General features: G+C 47.6%; 1 protein-coding gene across 7 annotated transcripts in view; it reads left to right on the top strand.

The window, feature by feature from the left end:
* Nucleotides 1-18,507, top strand: part of LOC144945222 (membrane-associated phosphatidylinositol transfer protein 2-like) — a 114,476-nt gene that overhangs the window by 79,014 nt on the left and 16,955 nt on the right. For 3 of the 7 annotated variants that reach the window (XR_013639640.1, XR_013639639.1, XM_078873568.1), the window contains exons 1-4: nt 4,218-4,532; nt 13,019-13,087; nt 16,179-16,252; nt 16,938-17,287. Coding sequence is in view for 5 of the 7 variants with exons in the window: in XM_078873568.1 (XP_078729694.1) it covers nt 13,027-13,087; nt 16,179-16,252; nt 16,938-17,287 (485 nt within the window). In the remaining 2 variants the exon portion in view is untranslated. The other 4 variants (XM_078873565.1, XM_078873564.1, XM_078873566.1 and 1 more) reach the window with 4 other exon arrangements.

The following is an 18,507-nucleotide window of genomic DNA, read 5'->3' as shown; positions in this document are numbered from 1 at the left end:
TAATTGCATTGCCGCCAAGTCCAAGGGAGCTTTTTATTCCTCGCGTGGCGTGTGCCTTGAATACCAATGTCCTTATTACAGTAAGTGCAGTGCGTTTCCATAGCAATACACGGGCCCCCGGCAATGCGCGTGATTTATGTTGTTTCAAACAGTGTCATCCGTGTTGTGTCTTTGAGTCAATATGCCACCATCGTCTCCAACCTGGTTTGGCTTCCCAGAGTATCCCACTGTTCTAGTTGTCCCCGTTGTCAGATCCTATATGCCACGACGGCATTGTCGTGCGACGTGAATGACAATATCTGAAAGATGACGGCATTGTAATTGGGGAAATGTTGAGGATGACAGGATGGAAATCCACAGTGTCTCCAAATGAATTGGCATCCTTCCAGTTAGCCGGCATCGTGCTGTGCAGTGCAACGGATCGCATGGTTCACTTTATACTTCATATTATCCTTACGGCGGTACCCCAGGGAACCAAATAATACTAAATGGCCGAGGCAATTAAATGTTTTATTTCTGGGACACTATTTTTTCCCAGGGGTGTCCTTAACTCCGCGACTGGGGTACCAATCAATCCGAAATCAGTGCTACTCCGCGATGTCGAAACGCAGCGAGGACGATTTCGCGGAAGCCCTGAACGCTCGTACGCACCGTGGTGGTGCATCGTGTACAGCTCGTCGAGATGAGTCGATTGCCACATCGCCGACCATCAACAGACTAAAAATGACTGCGCAATAGTGACATCCGCACCACAGGAAGAAGATCCTGGATTTAAATGCCAAATTTTGGCGCCTTTCTGTGCGGAGTTTGGATGTCATTCCCCTGTTCTCCGGTTTACTTCTTAACCCCCCCCCCCCCAAAGACTATAACTGGTATTGGTCAAACATCCCAGTGCTGAAATATCAACTGCAAATCACTAAATGGGAATTACACGCAGCAACACTCAATAGGACCCTCCTGGAAACAAACCTTCAGAGACTGAGCTCGGCCATCCCGGCTACACAAGTGTCAATTAAGACAAATCGCACCCGTTAAAATCTCACCTCCGCCTAACGGTGGTGGTTACGAATGGCTTGGTGAGCAGACGTACACACATCATGCCCAACATGACAACAACTATAGGCCTCGTCCGGCACGATTCCTATTTCGGCCTGAGATCCATCAGCAGCAGCACTTACATTCTTGAGCTGGTTAACCCATCGCGGCGGATGGAAGGGCAACTGGAGTGGGCGTTTATGGTGTTTTTGTGATTTGTCGCGTTCATTGAAAATAAGGGGGTTTCTGCAGCTAAGCACTACAGAAAACGCCGGCATGCATGTAGCAGTAATATAACGGCTGGAAAGAATGCTGGCGACCCCGATGCCAGTCGAATGTAAACCATAACAGCATGTGTTACGAACAATAACTTTTTTTAAAATATCAATTTCCCCCGGCTTGCATGAGGAATGATAGTCACTGACCTTTTGCAATGGTTTCTTTTACGCATTTTCACTTGACCTTAACAGTATGTGAGCACAATTGGAATACCTCACATTTTCAAATGTGGAGCTGCTTTCATCCCAGTATAAATCATCGGCAGAAGTCATGATGATTGTACCACTTATAATTTTCATGAAATCATCATTGCAACTGAAATTTGAAAAATACGCCTCGGTAATGTATTTGATTTATTGAAGTCTGGTACAGACACGTAGAAAGTAAAATAAAATAAAAACAAAAATTTGTTTTTTATTTTTGTTTTTATTTTATTTTACTTTCTACGTGACTTTACCGAAAAAACCTAAGAAGATGATTCCTTGCAGTCACGAAAGCTTCAAATCTAGAAATAGTCTGGTACAGACTCACCTTGCAATTTAGCAATCATGGGAGACTTCACCATTATAATGATCTCATGTTAGTTAAATGCGATACCCCAAATATATGAAGATTGGTTTTATTCTATAAATCTATCGTCTTATATCAATAAGGCGGCACAAACTAAATATGATTCGCACGTTTACTTTAAATATACTGAATATAAAACCTAATACAGACCATCAGAATCATACAATCTGTATCTTTACTGGATTAATACGATGAGCTCTAAAGCTCTTTTTCACAGATGTCCAGTCGGGGCACGGGGTAAGAATGTTACAAAAACAAGATAGTAGTGCAAAGTCGTAGAAAGGTAAACAAACCACCCAAACATATGCAAATTAAACTAAACCATCCCCATACGAAGCCCACTGAGGTATTAACTCGTTTTTCAGAAGCGACCTGGCCATAAATAATGATAGCTCAGCAAAGTGGCTTATCATATGGACATTTACAGCACACATTGGCTTGTTAAAAATAAAATATCCGTTAAGATGTAAATTGCTTGATGAATGATCGTGATCTTCCTCAGCCATGATCTAGCCACTGCTGGATGAAGGCTCCCCGCGTTGTCGTTATGCCTTACGATGTCACAATCCGTCTTGAACCTGCTTAGGAGCTAATTGTATGGCTTTAACTCCGCGGGAATAATCCTGCCAGTCACGCCGTCACTCCTCCGGCTGACATTCCATCCCCAGCCTCGTTCACATTCCTTTAAAAAAAAACCCAGTATGTGTGTGGACAAAAAAAATATTTCTCGAATTTCCCTTTGTGCTTTGAACCATGTGATCGTTTTCCTGTCTCTTCGTGCAATTCCCAGCATGCATCTCTGCACGCTGCTTTGCATAGTAAGCAGCTTTTGTTTCATTTTCAATTTCAGTTGGATCAAAAGTGGAGAACGAGAGCGATTTGGAGTGCGTTTGTTGAAGTGAATATAATTTGATAATGAAAAGCAACATACCGATGTGTACAGGAAAGAGCGTTCTAGATTAGTGCTTATTACCTGCTGTAATACGATCAGCAACCTGGGCATTTAAAAAGACACGATTTTAAAATTACAAACCCAATTGAGGCTCAACTAGATAAAGATTATGATTGTATTGTTATTTAAACTATAACTTTGACCTGGAACCTGTACATTTCCTAATTACCCAACTTAAGAATAATTACTATAAAATTATAATAATGTGCAACCCAAAAGCAAAAAAAATTATTGTCACATGTATCAGTATTCCCTGCTCTGATCTTCAAATTGTTGGATTCTTAGCTGATAACTCTGCTATGAAATTGCAGACTACAGGAAAGGGAAAGGCGCATACAGCTATGACCTCATGCCAGTGCGCATAGCACATTTGGACACATTTTAAATGTTAAACTTTGGAACGAGGGACTAAGACTGGTTTGCAATTTTTATTTCCATTTCAACCTATGCCTACAGGTCACATGCCAAACACGGGTGGTCGGTCCACGGCAAGAAAACTCAAAACATTGAAGGTGATTGAGTGCGGTATTTGCGGAAACGTGGGGGGTGGGGGGTGGAGAAAATAACAATCCAATAGAAAAAAAACAACAACAGGTTAATGCAGTTCAATGATTAATGAACCATTCGCTGTTGTCGCCACCGCTCGTGGCGAAGGGCCTCTCCTTGCTTGCCCTCTGCTCCTTGCACGAGTCGCTCCCCTTCTTCTTCTTCTTACAAACGTGAAAGATGTGCACGAGCGCCATCCACGAGCTGCGACAGCTCCGAAAAATTGATCAAGCGAACAAAATGGCCACAACGATGTTGGCATGACAGTACGTGTCGTCGCTGTTGTTTTCCTCTCTCTCTCTCTTTGTATACTTTGTTTAGTTTTAAACAATTCAAATACCTTCAACTGTACGTGATAGTAAAACATTCGCATTTTAAACGATGTTCGTACATAATCATGTCTATTCTGCTCTAATTAAGACAATTGCAGCTGGCCTGGCCTCTTCAGGAAAACACAACGCTGCAAGTATATCGCACATGATCTATAGAATACTGACATAAAGAACGTGTTTATGTTGTTCACGATGTTTTACTGCGGTGCGAACTTCATTAGCACCCAGCCATGCAATTGATGGTCACATGCCCATGACAGAGAGTCGCTCTCCATTACTTTGTAGCATTTTTTTTACTTCTTCTAAATACGACGCAGGTGACACGAGGCGATGCGAGCAGTGTGAGTGACATTATCAGATGAGGAGTTAAACCTGTGGCATTCCCACAGGCATCACCCGAGGGGACGTGATGCTATAGCACGGGTGGTGGTGGGGGAGGTACTGAATCGTGGCGTGGCCATGCACACAGCATTGGTAAACACAAGTGGTTAAATATAGCAGCAGCAGCAGCTCGCGGACAAAACGTGAGCCTTCAGTCCTTGGCGATGCGTTCGGGATGTGCCAGAATCCAGTGGGAGAGTGGCTCCGAGCAGAAAGTGCAGCCTCCCTGGGTGAGCCTGCGCTGCTGACAAGTTGGGATCGCCTGTCGCATTTCCCGACAGTCTGAGCAGCGATTGTCCCTGTCCCTCTCTCTCTCTCGTCCTCTGGCGTCGCAAGCGTCTCAAGTCTGCCTATTTCCGTCCCAGCTCTTCGTTCGGCTTGTTCTTGGAAACAAAGACGCTGGATGTAATTCGTCGCACACGATATTTTATGGCAAGGTAAGCGCTGGATTTTTTGTTGGTATAACATAAGGCATATCGATCGATGCGTTGTGGATTTCTTGTTGTAAATTCCGTGCGACAGGGAACTGCTGTGAATTTGGTATAAACCCACGCGTACATTATGCGAGGCACGATCTTTGAATGAGTTGTCACGCTGTGAGAATGTTGCCGTCAATGGCCCTCCGTGAGACCGGTCAATCTGTCCACGGGGGCAGGGGGAGTGCGGCTGAAGGGCGCCGAGGTTTTCTGCGGAGCAATTTTGCATCGCTCATCCCTCGAATGTCATCGTCCAGCGCCGTCGCCAAATTTGACATTTTCTCCGATTTGTACCTTTAAGTTACACACGTGACTTTTTTTTTTCAAATCGGCGACTTTAGCTGCTCAATGGCTAACGTGTTGAATCCGTGTCAGCTTGTATAACGAGGCGTTACAGCACGACACATTGTGTTGGAAACTCACATATTGCAATGAATATGAAGATCTATATCACAAGGAAACCCTCAAGCAAAGCACACTCGGCGTGCCGCACATGGCTGCACCACAACGCACAGGGACGCACACAAAAAAATCGCGGACGGGGTGCAGCGAAATTCTGCATCGACGAAGCGACGACGCCACAAACGTTACGAGCAGCGATGGTCATCGATGAGGATGGGTTCAACGTAAGGTTTCACAGTCGGCTGCGGTAGAAATGAGTCAATGATGTAACCTGTGCATTCTCATAGGGCGTTGCGTTTCCTTTCCGTGAATTGTAGCTAGAATGAAAGTCTCCGTATTGCGGTGGAATACAGATGGACGTCGTGTGTTGGTGGAGAGCATGGCTGGTGCACAGTTTGTCCTTGTGGGAAACAAAGAGAGAACGTCAATTGAACAAAGTATTCGCATCATAAAAAAACGTCCACAATTAAGCATGTTTGTACACGAAGGCTACACGCACACACTACAAGTAGGGAATGATGGCGTTGTGTTGCTGATCTTATCATATCTGCATGGAAAACCTCAGAATAATTAACCCTCCAGGAGCATGACCAGCACGGATAATGTGTACGCATCACAACTATGTTTAGTGACATCCACATGTGGCGATGACTACCTTGCAGTCCATGTTTACAGTGTAAGAGTGTAAGTGTCCTAATTATTGCCAGTTGTAATGACATGTGCTTTGGAGCGAGTTTATTCTATTCCCGTTTTACTAACCCTGGATATTCATGGGAAAGAGAGCCCCATTCCTGTATTATTTCAATTGCTTCGTTCGTTTGAAAGTATTATAATTTTGAATTATAAATAATACTAAATCTAATATGTGGGGTGGAGTGGTGGTGCAGTGGTTAGCGCACCATGTTATAATCCCAGCAACCAAGGTTCGGCTAACATCAGTGTTGAGTGAAATTTGAACCGGACATGGGCACCCCCTTCGCCAACCTGTCCTGACCAGCTTGGTAAAGTAGGGCTGTCAATTATAATGTGAGAATGGATTAACCATCATTATCAGCTGTGCTCAATCCACTGTTGAACGAAGGCCTCCCCAAGTCGTTACAGCCTCTCACGATCTTGCGATGCAACATCCATCCGGCACCTGCGCATGAGCTGATTTAGTCTGTACAATGCATGTGTAATGACTCTCGGACAACTTCTGTCTTATTTATTTATTAGGGCGCGTCGCGCAGAACACATTCCTGCGGAGGGAGCTGGTAGGAACGTTGGGTTGCTCGGTCAATGGCCAGAGTCAACGGCGGCGTGGTGTATTCCGCAAATATGCCCGACTGTGAGGGCGGGCACAAGCCGGCGTGAGTAGGTTAAACGTTGAGTTTTATAAGGGCACCACGGGGTGACCAGCCCCTCCTCACCCAGTCCCACCCTCCCCACCCAGCCCCTCCCCTCCCTCCCCACCCAGCCCATCTCTGCACGACGGACGGACACAATAATCCCCTGTGGGCTGGTGGAACCAGGTGGTTCCTACCAGTATAATGTACTCTCATATTCTACAGTACTTAGCTATGACTAGCATACAGTACTTGGGCTGGAATAACAACAGATATTTGGGCTAGGACAGCACCCAAGCAACGACCGCATGGAGACAGCGACGGCACGGAGGCAGCAGTATAACCAAGCCCTGCCCCCCACTGCCCATTTAAGCACATGCTCGTGCCGTCCCGTGTTCTTCTCGTTAACAGCTTGCATCTTTACTGTGTTTTCTCTGGCCGCTTCACGAGCTTCCGAGACACGACGTAGCATGATCTTCAAGGAGGTGGGCATGGCCGCTCCCTTCTTCCCGAAGGCCAACCCTAATTGCACCTCAATAGGGGCTTCGTTCTCCCGGCCATACATGAGAAAAAAAGGGGAAAATCCTGTAGAGGTGTGTAGGGCCACCCTGTACGCTTTCAAAATACCCGGGACATGGAAATCCCAGTCCGTTTGTGCCTCGTTAACGACCTGATACAGCATAGATGTTAGTGTCCGGTGCAGACGTTCCAGCATATCATCCATTTGGGGATTGTATATGGTTGATGTTCTGATCTTCTTTGTGCCCAATACATTGCACACTTCCTGAAGCAGCTTTGAGAAGAAATTTCGCCCTTGGTCTGTGAGGAGCTGCTCGTGAGCCCCCTTATGCATCACATAGCCGTGCATCGGCTATGGATACAGCTGTTTGGTCGGGCAATGGCCAGGCCATTGGCCACCGAGAAAAATACTCAACCCCAACAAGGATAAATTTATTTCCCTTTTGCGTAGTCGGAAAGGGCCCTAGGATATCGAGCGCGACCAATTCGTTAATGCAGGACACCGTGATAGATTGTAAAAGGGGTAGAATTTTTTTTCGCCGGTGGCTTGCAACGCACACAATCAGTGCAACCTTTAATGAAATGGAAGACATCATTAGACATCCCCGGCCAATAAAAATCTCTTTGCACCGTGAGCAAGATTTTCCAGTGCCCAAGTTGCATCAGCTTGTCGGAGTGCACTGCCCGCGTCAACCTGCCTCGCAGGCCTGTGGGGACTACGATACATAATCTGCCCGAAACCCCATGCCACCGCATAAGCAACCCTTCCCGGAGGACAAACCGCGAGATCCCCTTACGGCAGGGTTTCTTCTGATCAAGGTCCACGCGGCGTCATAAGTTCAAGAGGGAGACATCCTCCATCTGCAACTTGCCCCATTTTGCCCGCCTGAGGCCCAGCACGTCGTCCTTATGTGCGTCCACTACGGCGAGTGGTGGGTCACCTGAGGCCACTACGACCCCAGTTGACCCTCCCCCAAGCAATCTGCACCAGCCCGCACCCGACGAGCATGCACAAATGTCATTTAATGGCAAGCGCGACAACACATCGGCATTACAGTGCCTCACACCCCGGCGGTAAACCACGCGGAAGGAATACTCTTGGAGTATTTCTAACCACTGAGAGAGCTGGCCAGAGGAGAACTGGAGGGCTGCGTAATCCGTACGGACCACAAATTATCTGCCATAAAGGTATGGCCTGTACTGTTGGAAAAAGTACACCATAGCCAACAATTCTCTACGGGTGACACAATACCGCTGTTCCGCGGGTGATAGGATGCGGCTTCCATATGCAATTACCCTTTCCACCCCGTTTTTAACCTGGGACAGGACAGCTCCTATACCCATGTCACTAGCGTCCGTATCCAGTATGAACGGCAGGGAAAAGTCCGGATAGTCAAGAGGAGGCACGTTGGAAAGGCAATCGCGCAACGCAGCAAAAGCGGCCTCCTCCTCTTGGCCCCATTTCAATTTTTGATTCTTACCCGTCAAGGCATGCAAGGGTTTAGCAATCATCGCAAACTGCGGAACAAACCTCCGGTAGTACGATGCAAAGCCTACAAAACTGCGCACCTCGCCTATCGATTTCGGGGTTCGTCATTCACGCACACACGCAGTCTTATCCGGATCCGCCGCGATACCCTGCGAACTGACAACATGGCCCATATACCGCACGGAAGTCTGCAACAAATGGCACTTAGCAGATTCTAACTTAAGGTTCGCCGCCCGTACCCGAGAGAGCACCGTCTGCAACCGCTTCAAATGCTCATCGAATGTTCGACCAAAGATGATGTCATCCAAATAAATAAGACAAGAGTCCCATTGTAATCCTGCCAACACCAATTCCATAAGGCCGGGGCTGAATGTAATCCCATAGGGAGGCAATTAAACTGGAACAGTCCCTGGAGTGTGCGGAACGCCGTTTTAGGCTTGGACGATTTGTCTAAGGGGAGTTGCCAAAATCCCAACAGTAGGTTCAGAGTGGAAAAAAAACTAGCGCCCGCCAACGCGTCCAGGGAATCGTCCATACGTGGCAGCGAGTAAGCACCTGCCACCGAAACCTTATTCAATCTACTGAAGTTAACACAAAAGCGCAGGCTGCCATATTGTTTAACGAACAACATGGGGTTCTGCCCAGGGGTTGATTGAAGATGAAATTATGTCCGCGGCCAACATTTCCCTTACCGCCTGGTGTACATGTTCCTTTTCAACAGGACTCATTCGATATGAATTCTGCCAAATAGGAGCTGCATCACCTGCATCGATGGGGTGTTGCAACAAATGAGTACGCCCGATATCAAATTTCCCTTCACTGAAAACGTCGGAGGACTCCCATAACAACGACCAAAGTTTGGTCCGCTGTGCATGGGACAAATCAGGGTTCTCCTTACATAATTCCTCCATCCATGTCCCCTCTGGATCCGCTCGCTGTTGCATCGTGGCCACGACCTCAGCTGCCCCCAAGTCAACAACCCCGCAGCATGCTGCCGTTGCGTGAGCCAAAACTGCCCCTGCCTGAACCACAGCCGCTCCCAGGCCCACATTCAGGACCTGTAGGAAGGGTTGCTGGTTTCCCCGAACGATTGTCTCAGCCCCCACTAATGCGAGTCCTCAGGTTGCTGTGTTTGATGGAGTCAAAAGGACCCCCCCTCGGGGTCAGCCAACTGGAGGCATTTTCGGTAGCGCAGGGGAATCAACATTTGCATACCTGGCAGAATCTGTATAGATTCATTTGCCAAGGCCTGAACCAGGGCATTCGCAACTGGTTTCCCATGTGGGGCATTCAAAAATAACAAACGCTGTCCCGACGGCATTTCAATACAGCGTTAATCTGTAAAAAATTTCAAGGGCATCCTTCCCAAAAAATCTGTTCCTAAAAGGCAAGGTACCACCAACGTCTTCTAAACCAACATGGGCCATGACACTTCTAATTCCCCTATTCTCACACATGCCTCTATCCTTCCCAAAATGCCCATACTCCCCCCATTAGCCGCAACACACGCGTTTTCCACTGGCAAAAATGCGACGATCTCTTAGAGGAAACAAATGATAAATAACGTCTGAAATTATGGTAGCCGAGGCCCCTGTATCAACCAAGACCCGCACTTCTACCCCCTGAATGGAACCAACTATTGCCGATGACCCTGCCCCGGCTGCTACCACTCGACGTGCCAATTTCCTCCTCTGAGTAAAGGAATTTGGTCACCCATCCATATTCTGATCCCCTTGTTCGCGTACCCCAACGGGTGAAGGGGAGGCAAGATTCACCGATGAATTACATGACAATCAGGATGTGAGGTGGTGGTGGTATGGGCCAAGTGTCCGGTGTGCTGCGACTTGCCTGTTGGAGCTGGGAAGGGATCGTCGATGGGCCAGTAGATGTCGAGAAGGACGTCGAGGGCTAAACATCACTCCGGCATCCCCGCGTGATATGTCCCGGTCATCCACACCGGAAGCAGGAGATGGAGGGTCCCTGAGGCGGAGAGATCGTCCTTCTTCCGGGGACCTAACCTTGTGGTGGAGGGGTCACCTCTCCCCTAGGAACCCAAACTCGTGGCGGAAGGGTCGCGTCTCCCCTGGGGACCCAACCCCGAGGTCGTCGCGGGGTGTCCCCTCACCACCGAAGTCATCACTGCATCGCCACTGCCATCTCCCTCTGCAGCTCCGGTTCCTCCTCAACCAGCCTTGGATTACTCTTGGCTGCCCGGCAGGTCGGCGGGTTGGCGTGGCCTCTGACCAAGGCTCCTACCACCACGCTGCCACCGGGGTTCATCGGGTTACATTTTCATGGGCCTGCAGGCATCTGGTCATCCACAGGGACGTCTGTGTCTCCTCTTCGAGAATGGGCAGTACAACCCCCTTCTCTTGGGCCAACCCCAGCAGCTTCTCCATCGTTAAAGAGTCAATCGCCACCGGATCCATACGCGGGTATGCCACCTGCCTCAGCGCCATCAGTGCACTGCGGTAAGCGAGGGGCGTCTCGGCCTCCCTTCGCCTCCGTTGCAAAAATTTCTTCCGTGCGTTGAAAGGAGGGTCGAAAACCGCTGCCATCTCCCCGTATGCCTGACGAAGAGTTGCTCGCTTCTCCGGAAGAATGGCTCAGAATGCTGCAAGAGCGTCATCGAAGGCCGTGGGTAAGGCCCTCAAGGCCTCATCCTCCGTCCACTCGACCGAGGAGAACGCTGCTTCGAACCGCCGTATGAAGGTGGCCCAATTGCCCCTTGCTGCCACAAACTCTCTGACAGGAGGCAGCCTCCTTAATTGGCCCATTGCTGCCCCATCGGGATGGATCCGGAGCCGCAGTTGGTCGCCCCACCGGGAAAATGGCGGCCGTTGACCACGCAGTCGCTGCGGTGTGGGCGATGGCCACCCACAAGGCCATCGGAATCTGACACGTGGAAGATGGCAGATGGCGACTGCACGGGCTCCACTGCATGGGGAATAATAGCTGGCGACTGCGCGGGCTCTGCCGCGTGGGAGGTGGCGGTCGGCACTGATCTGGCCTCGGCCACGTGGCTGATGGCGGCCACCCTCCACGCGGGCCCCGCCATGTGTCCAATGGCGGCCGACCACCGCACGGGCTCTGCTGCGGCAGCACCGGTGGCCGTCATCCGCCCCGTCTCCTCGACGGGTCCCCGTCGCGTAGCATCCGTGGCTCCCGCTGGCGCCGCCATCGCGCCCAGCAGCAGGGAGAGTCGCGTGACGGCCATGAGGAGCAGATCCAGTCTCCCCGCCACCTCTCGCCACCCCTCCCTGGCCCGAGGCTGCTTGCCCGTTTCTCCCTCCTCCGTCCCCACGGTCGCTCCCGCCGCGCCCAGGGGCTCGTACACCGAGGCCCCTGTTCCCGGGGCTGCCTGGGAAGGGGTTTCCTCCTAATCTTCATCCTCGTCCGAGGTCGCAGTAGGTGGGTTCTTCTTTCTTGAGTATCTCGACATCTCCTGACACCAGTTGTAATGACTCTCAGACAATTTCTGTCTTCTTTATTTATGAGTGCGCCTCGCGCAGATAACGTACTCTCATATCCTACAGCACTTTGCTATGACTAGCATACAGCACTTGGGCTAGAATAACACCAGATGCGTGGGCTAGGATAACAACAGATACTTAGGCTAGGATAGCACCCAAGCAACAACCGGATGGAGACAGCGACGACACAGAGACAGCGACGGCCCGAAGGCAACGGTGGCGTGGAGACGGTCCATTCCGATCCCAGGGCAGCCTCGAGCTCTCTCAGCCTCCGCCTTATATTCCCCCCGGCGTGGCCTCGCCCTGCCCCGGGCCACGCCTTCTTTCCCGAACTGTCTCAGCCAATCCCGAACATCCTCCCATGGTCCCCTCCTGTAATTATCCCTCGTGACCACCTGGCCACGCACTGTCCCTATCCCCTCTACACCCACGCACCGTCTCTCTCTTTCTGCACTGTCCCTACACATGTAAACTTGTGACTGGGACTTCTTTGATGCATTGCAAAGTTAAGATTCCATTGGTTATTTAAAGGATTGTGTCAGTGAAAGTAGAAATCAGTAACAAGTGTAGAAATACTGCTCCGCACTGCGGCAAACGCACAGTGCACTGGATTCATAATCCTCAGTCATTACATATGCGTTATCAAAACAACATACAAATGTCAACAACATGACAACGATTTTTTAAATATATATAATTGTGTTAATACATTCGTGTGCACAGACATTGGGTGATGAATTTAACTAATCCGAATTTCATGAAAGAAAACCAGTTTCTGTCGTGAAATCCTGGAATCTTGTAATTCTTTTTACATTCGTGGTTTTGGTCTTCACCCATGTAATTATGCAAGGTAATATCCCGATCTCGACTCATTTGTATATTCCTAACACAATATTTTATGATAGCTTACAATGATGTTGCTGTGAGGATATATTGACAACAAAAAACACAACCGGTGCAGATAGTGCACACACCCACACGCAGCATTGTGGGCAGCGTTAGATTTAAAACACATTACGTATGGGAAGAGGGCTCAGATAAAAATAACCATGTTCATGCATCATGCATGATGCTCCTCGTGATGGAAACTGCACTTGGCGTGCGGGCACGGTAGAGGCTGCGGCATTCTCTGCTTTTGCGCGGCGATAAAGCGGCCCGTGTGGGTTTTGACATCACGCGGAGGAGCGGCTTCTCCTCTGTCACGTTACTCAGTGATGTCCGCCGTCTTTGCCGTTCCAGAGCTACAGATGCAGAGACTCAGTGAGGAAGCCGACGCAAGCTCGGATGAGGAGTTTCTGGACGCTCCGGGTAGGTGTACCACAGAGTGGGTGCACGGTACTTTTGTTGCTGGGATGACAGCGCATGCCGCATCCTCCTTCCTCCCTGCAAGCCGCCACCTTTACCGGTCACTGAAGACACGAAACATAACCATTACAGACACGTACAGTGCTTAGTTAAAATTGTACACGACACAAAAAAACTGTCGCCTTTGCATTTCCTAATCTTATTCCCAGCTGTTGCTCGAGTACACTGCAATACTACCTTGATTATAAAATGGATTGTGGTTAACTGAGATTATAAAAAATATATATAATATGCAGATTGTTTTGTTTCAATGGTAGGATGATAAAGCATTGTTGCATTTTTTGCATTAATTATTACGTTCAAAGATGTAACCCATGCTGAGACTCGCCTCCACCATGGGAACTGTGAAATTCTCACCGAAGGAATTTCCACCGCTGGTACAGGGCTGTAAACAGGAGATGAGCACCGCCTTAGTGCTCATTTGAAGCAGATGCTGCAAACTTCTCTCATTGTTATTCCGCTGGCATGACCCAGTGCTGGGCTTGGCAATGCAAACCATGTCTATGGTTATAGACACAAGAACTTCCTTCTCCGAATGCCAGAATCCAGGTCTCATAAATGCCCTCAAGTCACTCGCTCAGCTGTGATCAGTCACCTCAATACTACCACGGTTATTGTGCCCGTGAATTTCACTTATTTATTTCTCCACCCCATGGTGAGGATTCGATTTATCAGACTGGTTGGTTCGTCGACACTGTGTTGAACCACCACACTGCAAGTCACGTCAATAATTATCTTTCTAATGTTTTCCTTGCACGGCTCCACACTGGAATCCCGTCCCATCCATCGTCTCCTTTTCCCAGGCTCTTAGAATAACCTCCGCTCAATTCAGGAAACGCGTTGCACCCTTAGCGATTGTGTAGAACTTTCACGGTGGCTGTTTATTGCGGGCAAATTTGCATTTTGAGCACTTGGGCCTATGCTCAGCAACTTTGTAAAACAAAACGAAATGCAATTCCATAAACATGCAGGAACACAGTTCGTTGGCAATACAATACAGCACAGTACACATGAGTGTCATTAGTCACAGCAGTTACAACGAGAGTTAGGACAGGTTTTTATTATCTTGCAAATGCATTAAATAGCTCTTATGGTCACCACATTAGTTATGCATTGCCACTGAGTTACAATGAATACTAAATAGCAAGCAGAATGAATGAATGCATTGCTGCTCACAAAAACCCAATGGGAAAGCGTTAAACCAACGTGTGCCTCTGGATTTTACCATCGAGTCAGCATCCCCTTCACAAGATCGTCAAAAACATGCAACATTGCATTATATTGAGTTGGATAATGGGATGAACAATTACACGAGTGCAGATTTGCATTTACATGAAGAAAATGCAGACGCTAAGATTCCAAAATAAATGAGGGCGTCATGTGAAGTGTACATTCACGTTGATAGAGTGAGCTCAGGAGTAATGTCCACAAAGTATTGAGATTAGATGTATTATTATCATCATTCATGATTTATCCACTGCTGGATGAAACGCTGTACATGTTGTTATTATGACTCAAGGTTCCACGATGCCACAATCTATCTCGCTTCTGCACATGAGAGGATCTTTTTGCTCCATCACCGAATCAAGAATCACCCTGCCTCAGAAACTTTGCAGGAATTATTTGGGGCACCTCAGCTGATGTGGTGTGAACTGCCACCCAATCACTGATCTACTCAGTGGTAGAGTCACTGCGCTCCAGCCTGGTCCGAAACCTCGCATACAAAACTTCTGCACGCACAATTCAATAATGCAATGCGTATATCATAACCGTAACAATGATAAACCAACACAAATTACTGGGCTCCCTTGTTCTGGCGAACAATTCTACCACCAAATATCCACAAAGGTAGTTGACACGTCTTCTTGCCAACGGCAACCATCAACTAAGACCTCAACACTGTTCCTCACCACAGACTCAAGTCCCGATCCCCCGAAATCTGGAATAAACGCTCTAGCGAACAGAGTGGTACAATGCGGACGTCCAGAATAAACACCTCATTCGAGATCCAAACATCGCAACCCTCCTGGCTTTGACATTCCTCTATCAAAGACACTGGTGTACATTAACCGCATCAGAACATCAACAGGCTTATGTGCACATCTCCTTCATGAATGGAATATGAAAGACAAGCCACAGAAGTGCGATTGTGGCTATGCAATCCGAACTATGCACCATATAGTAAACCACTGCAGTCTGTGGCTCCTTCAGCGGAGGAACAGCAACAACTACACTCTCTCCTGAAGCCCTCTCGTGGCTGGCAGACCTCGACATTGAGATTTAGCTCCCGAACTTCTTTGCCATCTTGGGCAGGAAGAGCGTTACTCCATCTCCAAGGTTCCCGTTCTCTCAAGCGCGTTATCTCCTTTGGCTGTCATCCATCACCAGACTCTTTCATCAGCCATCACCCCTTCCAAAGTGATGCATCCTGCCAAAACCCAGACATCCTTGCATCTGTCCTCTGATCCATGTATTCATCTCTCTGTTTTGCAGTGTAATTCCTAGTATGCAACATCTCTTATCTTCTATTTCTCAGTGTCAGTGTTTCCAATCCATGTGTTACAACAGATGATAACTTGACACGGAAATTCACGTTGGCCTATTCAGTAGCAAGAAACTTATACAATATGAATTATTTTTTACGGTATTAAACATAGCAATGACTGGCAAAATTTATGAGGCTTTAATATGTTTATTACTTTTAAAAAGTGTAGCTTCGATTCAACAATTGCAGCAATGCCTATAGACACACTTACAAAATATAATTCTTCAGATACTTAATTAATCCTTTTTAAAATCCTAATTAAACATGTAATTTACTGTTTAGCATTCCAATACTAGACTATTATAATAAATGGAGCTATACTCTTATGTAATTCTGAAAAGCTCATTCCCTAATTATGTCATCTAATTTTGAGGATTTATAAATCGCAGTGCAGTGAAAACAAGCTGTCCATTTTATTGCGCCAATAATTAATAAACGCGTCGGCAATGGTCCTGTTCATTGCAGCAGTGCTTGCTTTTGACGTTGCAGGTGATATGTCCACGATCTCTTTGGAAACGTCCACATTTCCCGAGCAGATAAGTGTGGAGAGCCAAGATGAAGAGGTAATGATGCTTGTCTGGCCCTGTACTTTCACTTTTTTTTTATTTTCCGCACTCCCCAGTCGACCCAAAAGCCATCTTACTGCTCATTTCTAAGATTACAATGATTGTACTTTTAATGAAAGATGTCTGCTTGAAAAAAATGCGGCACGTCTCCATTCAGCCATAGCCCTTTTGGCAGCACGAGACTGACTCTACTGGAAACAGGAATAAAACAGGGACCCAGCGACACGAATCAGACTTCAACGACCCTTTAACAACCTCACATACAAGAATAATAATGTATCGCACATAGCACCATTCATGCAAACCGCATCTTGAAAACTCTTTAGAATTTGTAATCTGCACAATTGTCGCTTGGAGGCATGGGAAAACCATGGACATACGCAGCGAGGTAGCCACATCCTGCGCAACCAACAATTACCAGGTTCTGTGGTTCTATATTGGGATGTTTGGCCCACTCCATGAATACGTTTTTTATACTTGTGGGAGGAAACTGGAGTACCAGGAGAAAACCGACGTGCGCGAGGTGGGTAACGCTCAATCGCCGTAGAGATTGAAATTAATCCGCTTGCTGTACTAGCGTACCATTGCAAGTCAGACGATGGCTGTGCTGCACACAAACATTTACATTTGTATGCACGGTGTTACAAGTGACCTATGGGACAGTACCCATTTTCTGTCGCAGGAAGGCATGTCCAGGAGAGGGGAAGCGTGGGCCACGGAGCCTCGCGTGCTGCTGCTGGTGCTGCATGGCAACGGCCAGGAGCCAAAATTCACGGGCGCCCTCGGAGCGCGGTCGTCGTCCAGGGACAGGGCGCCGTTTGTGACGGAGGCCAGGTTCGGCCGTTCCGGCAGCGGAGCTGCAGCGCAGGCGGGCGGTGCGGAGGCGCGGTGCGCGCACAAGGACGCCCTCAGCCTGCACTCGGCCATCGACGCCGTGAGCAGGGCACACTTCCCGGCTGCCGTGGGGCGCGTGAGCGTGAGGGCAGTGCCGTGTCCGCCCATCTGCGCCAGCGCCTTTGCCATCCTTACGCAGTGAGCCCTCATCGCTTTCCCACCATTGCTCGCGTGCGCATGTTAACATTGCAAGTACTGGGTTAACAAAAAGCCGAAGTGAAGGATTTTCCACTTTGTGGAAAAAATCTGTTTCGAGTTTCCGGCGGAATCCTTCATCTCTCGATGTGTGACGCTACGTAATTATAAAATAATTTGGAAAAAACAAACAAAACAATCCTATACAGTGAGTCATTCCAACAATTACTCAGCAAACAGCCCACGCTAAGTGATATTCCATGAAACAAATTTACTCAACACCCATAGTCAATGAACCATTTTATGTAAGTGTGTACGTTTAATGGATTGTCATTCTTACCGTATTAGCATCCTTTATTTACTGTAGTGTTTGCACTGAATACTATGTCTATTTGCAATAGTTAAAATGACAAATGTGTGTACCTTCACACAGATATATTTAGCGGGAAGTACCCAGCGTTGCCCGGGCGAAAAATACATTTCAAAACTTCTTTTAAAAACATTACATATACATACACAGATACTAAGCTATTGTGAAAGCCTGGTGGGCCGTTTGTCCATTTCTCCACTAACACAATTATAAGAGGCTTGCAGAAGTCCAAAAAGTTATAGAAAGTGGGGGGTAAATAGTTGATATGAAAGGTTTCCGAAAAATGTCGACCCCCCCCACTCAAAACATATTTTTACCCCCGCGTAGGTATATATACTTACACACCCTACATAGAACAAATTAAGTAACATCTATTGACTCTGTAGTTGTATCTACTGACTGTACAGTAGTATCGACTGAGCCAGTAGTAGCTACTGATTGTATAGTAGTATTTACTGACTGTAGTAACTACTGACCTCATTAGTATCTACTGTCCCTACAGTCGTATCTACCGACTCTATAGTAGTAACTACTAACTCTATAGTAGTATCTGCTGACTCTATAGTAGTATCCACTGACTATCGTCGTAACTACCAACTCTATAGCAGTATATGACTCTATAGTAGTATCTACTGACTGTATAGTAGTATCTACTGACTGTAGCAGTAGTATATATTGACTGTTTTAGTATCTACTAACTCTATAGTAGTATCTATCAACTCGAAATCAGTATCTACTATCACTACAGCAGTGCATACTGACTGCGGTGGTACCTGCATTCACTACAGCAGTGCATGCTGACTGTGATGGTATCTACTATCACTACAGCAGTGCATACTGACTGCGGTAGTAT

Source organism: Lampetra fluviatilis, chromosome 37, assembly GCF_964198595.1.
Source record: "Lampetra fluviatilis chromosome 37, kcLamFluv1.1, whole genome shotgun sequence".
In the NCBI taxonomy this organism is placed as follows: domain Eukaryota; kingdom Metazoa; phylum Chordata; class Hyperoartia; order Petromyzontiformes; family Petromyzontidae; genus Lampetra; species Lampetra fluviatilis.
The sequence above is the reverse complement of the archived record's forward strand: the minus strand, read 5'-3'. Positions and strand labels throughout refer to the sequence as shown.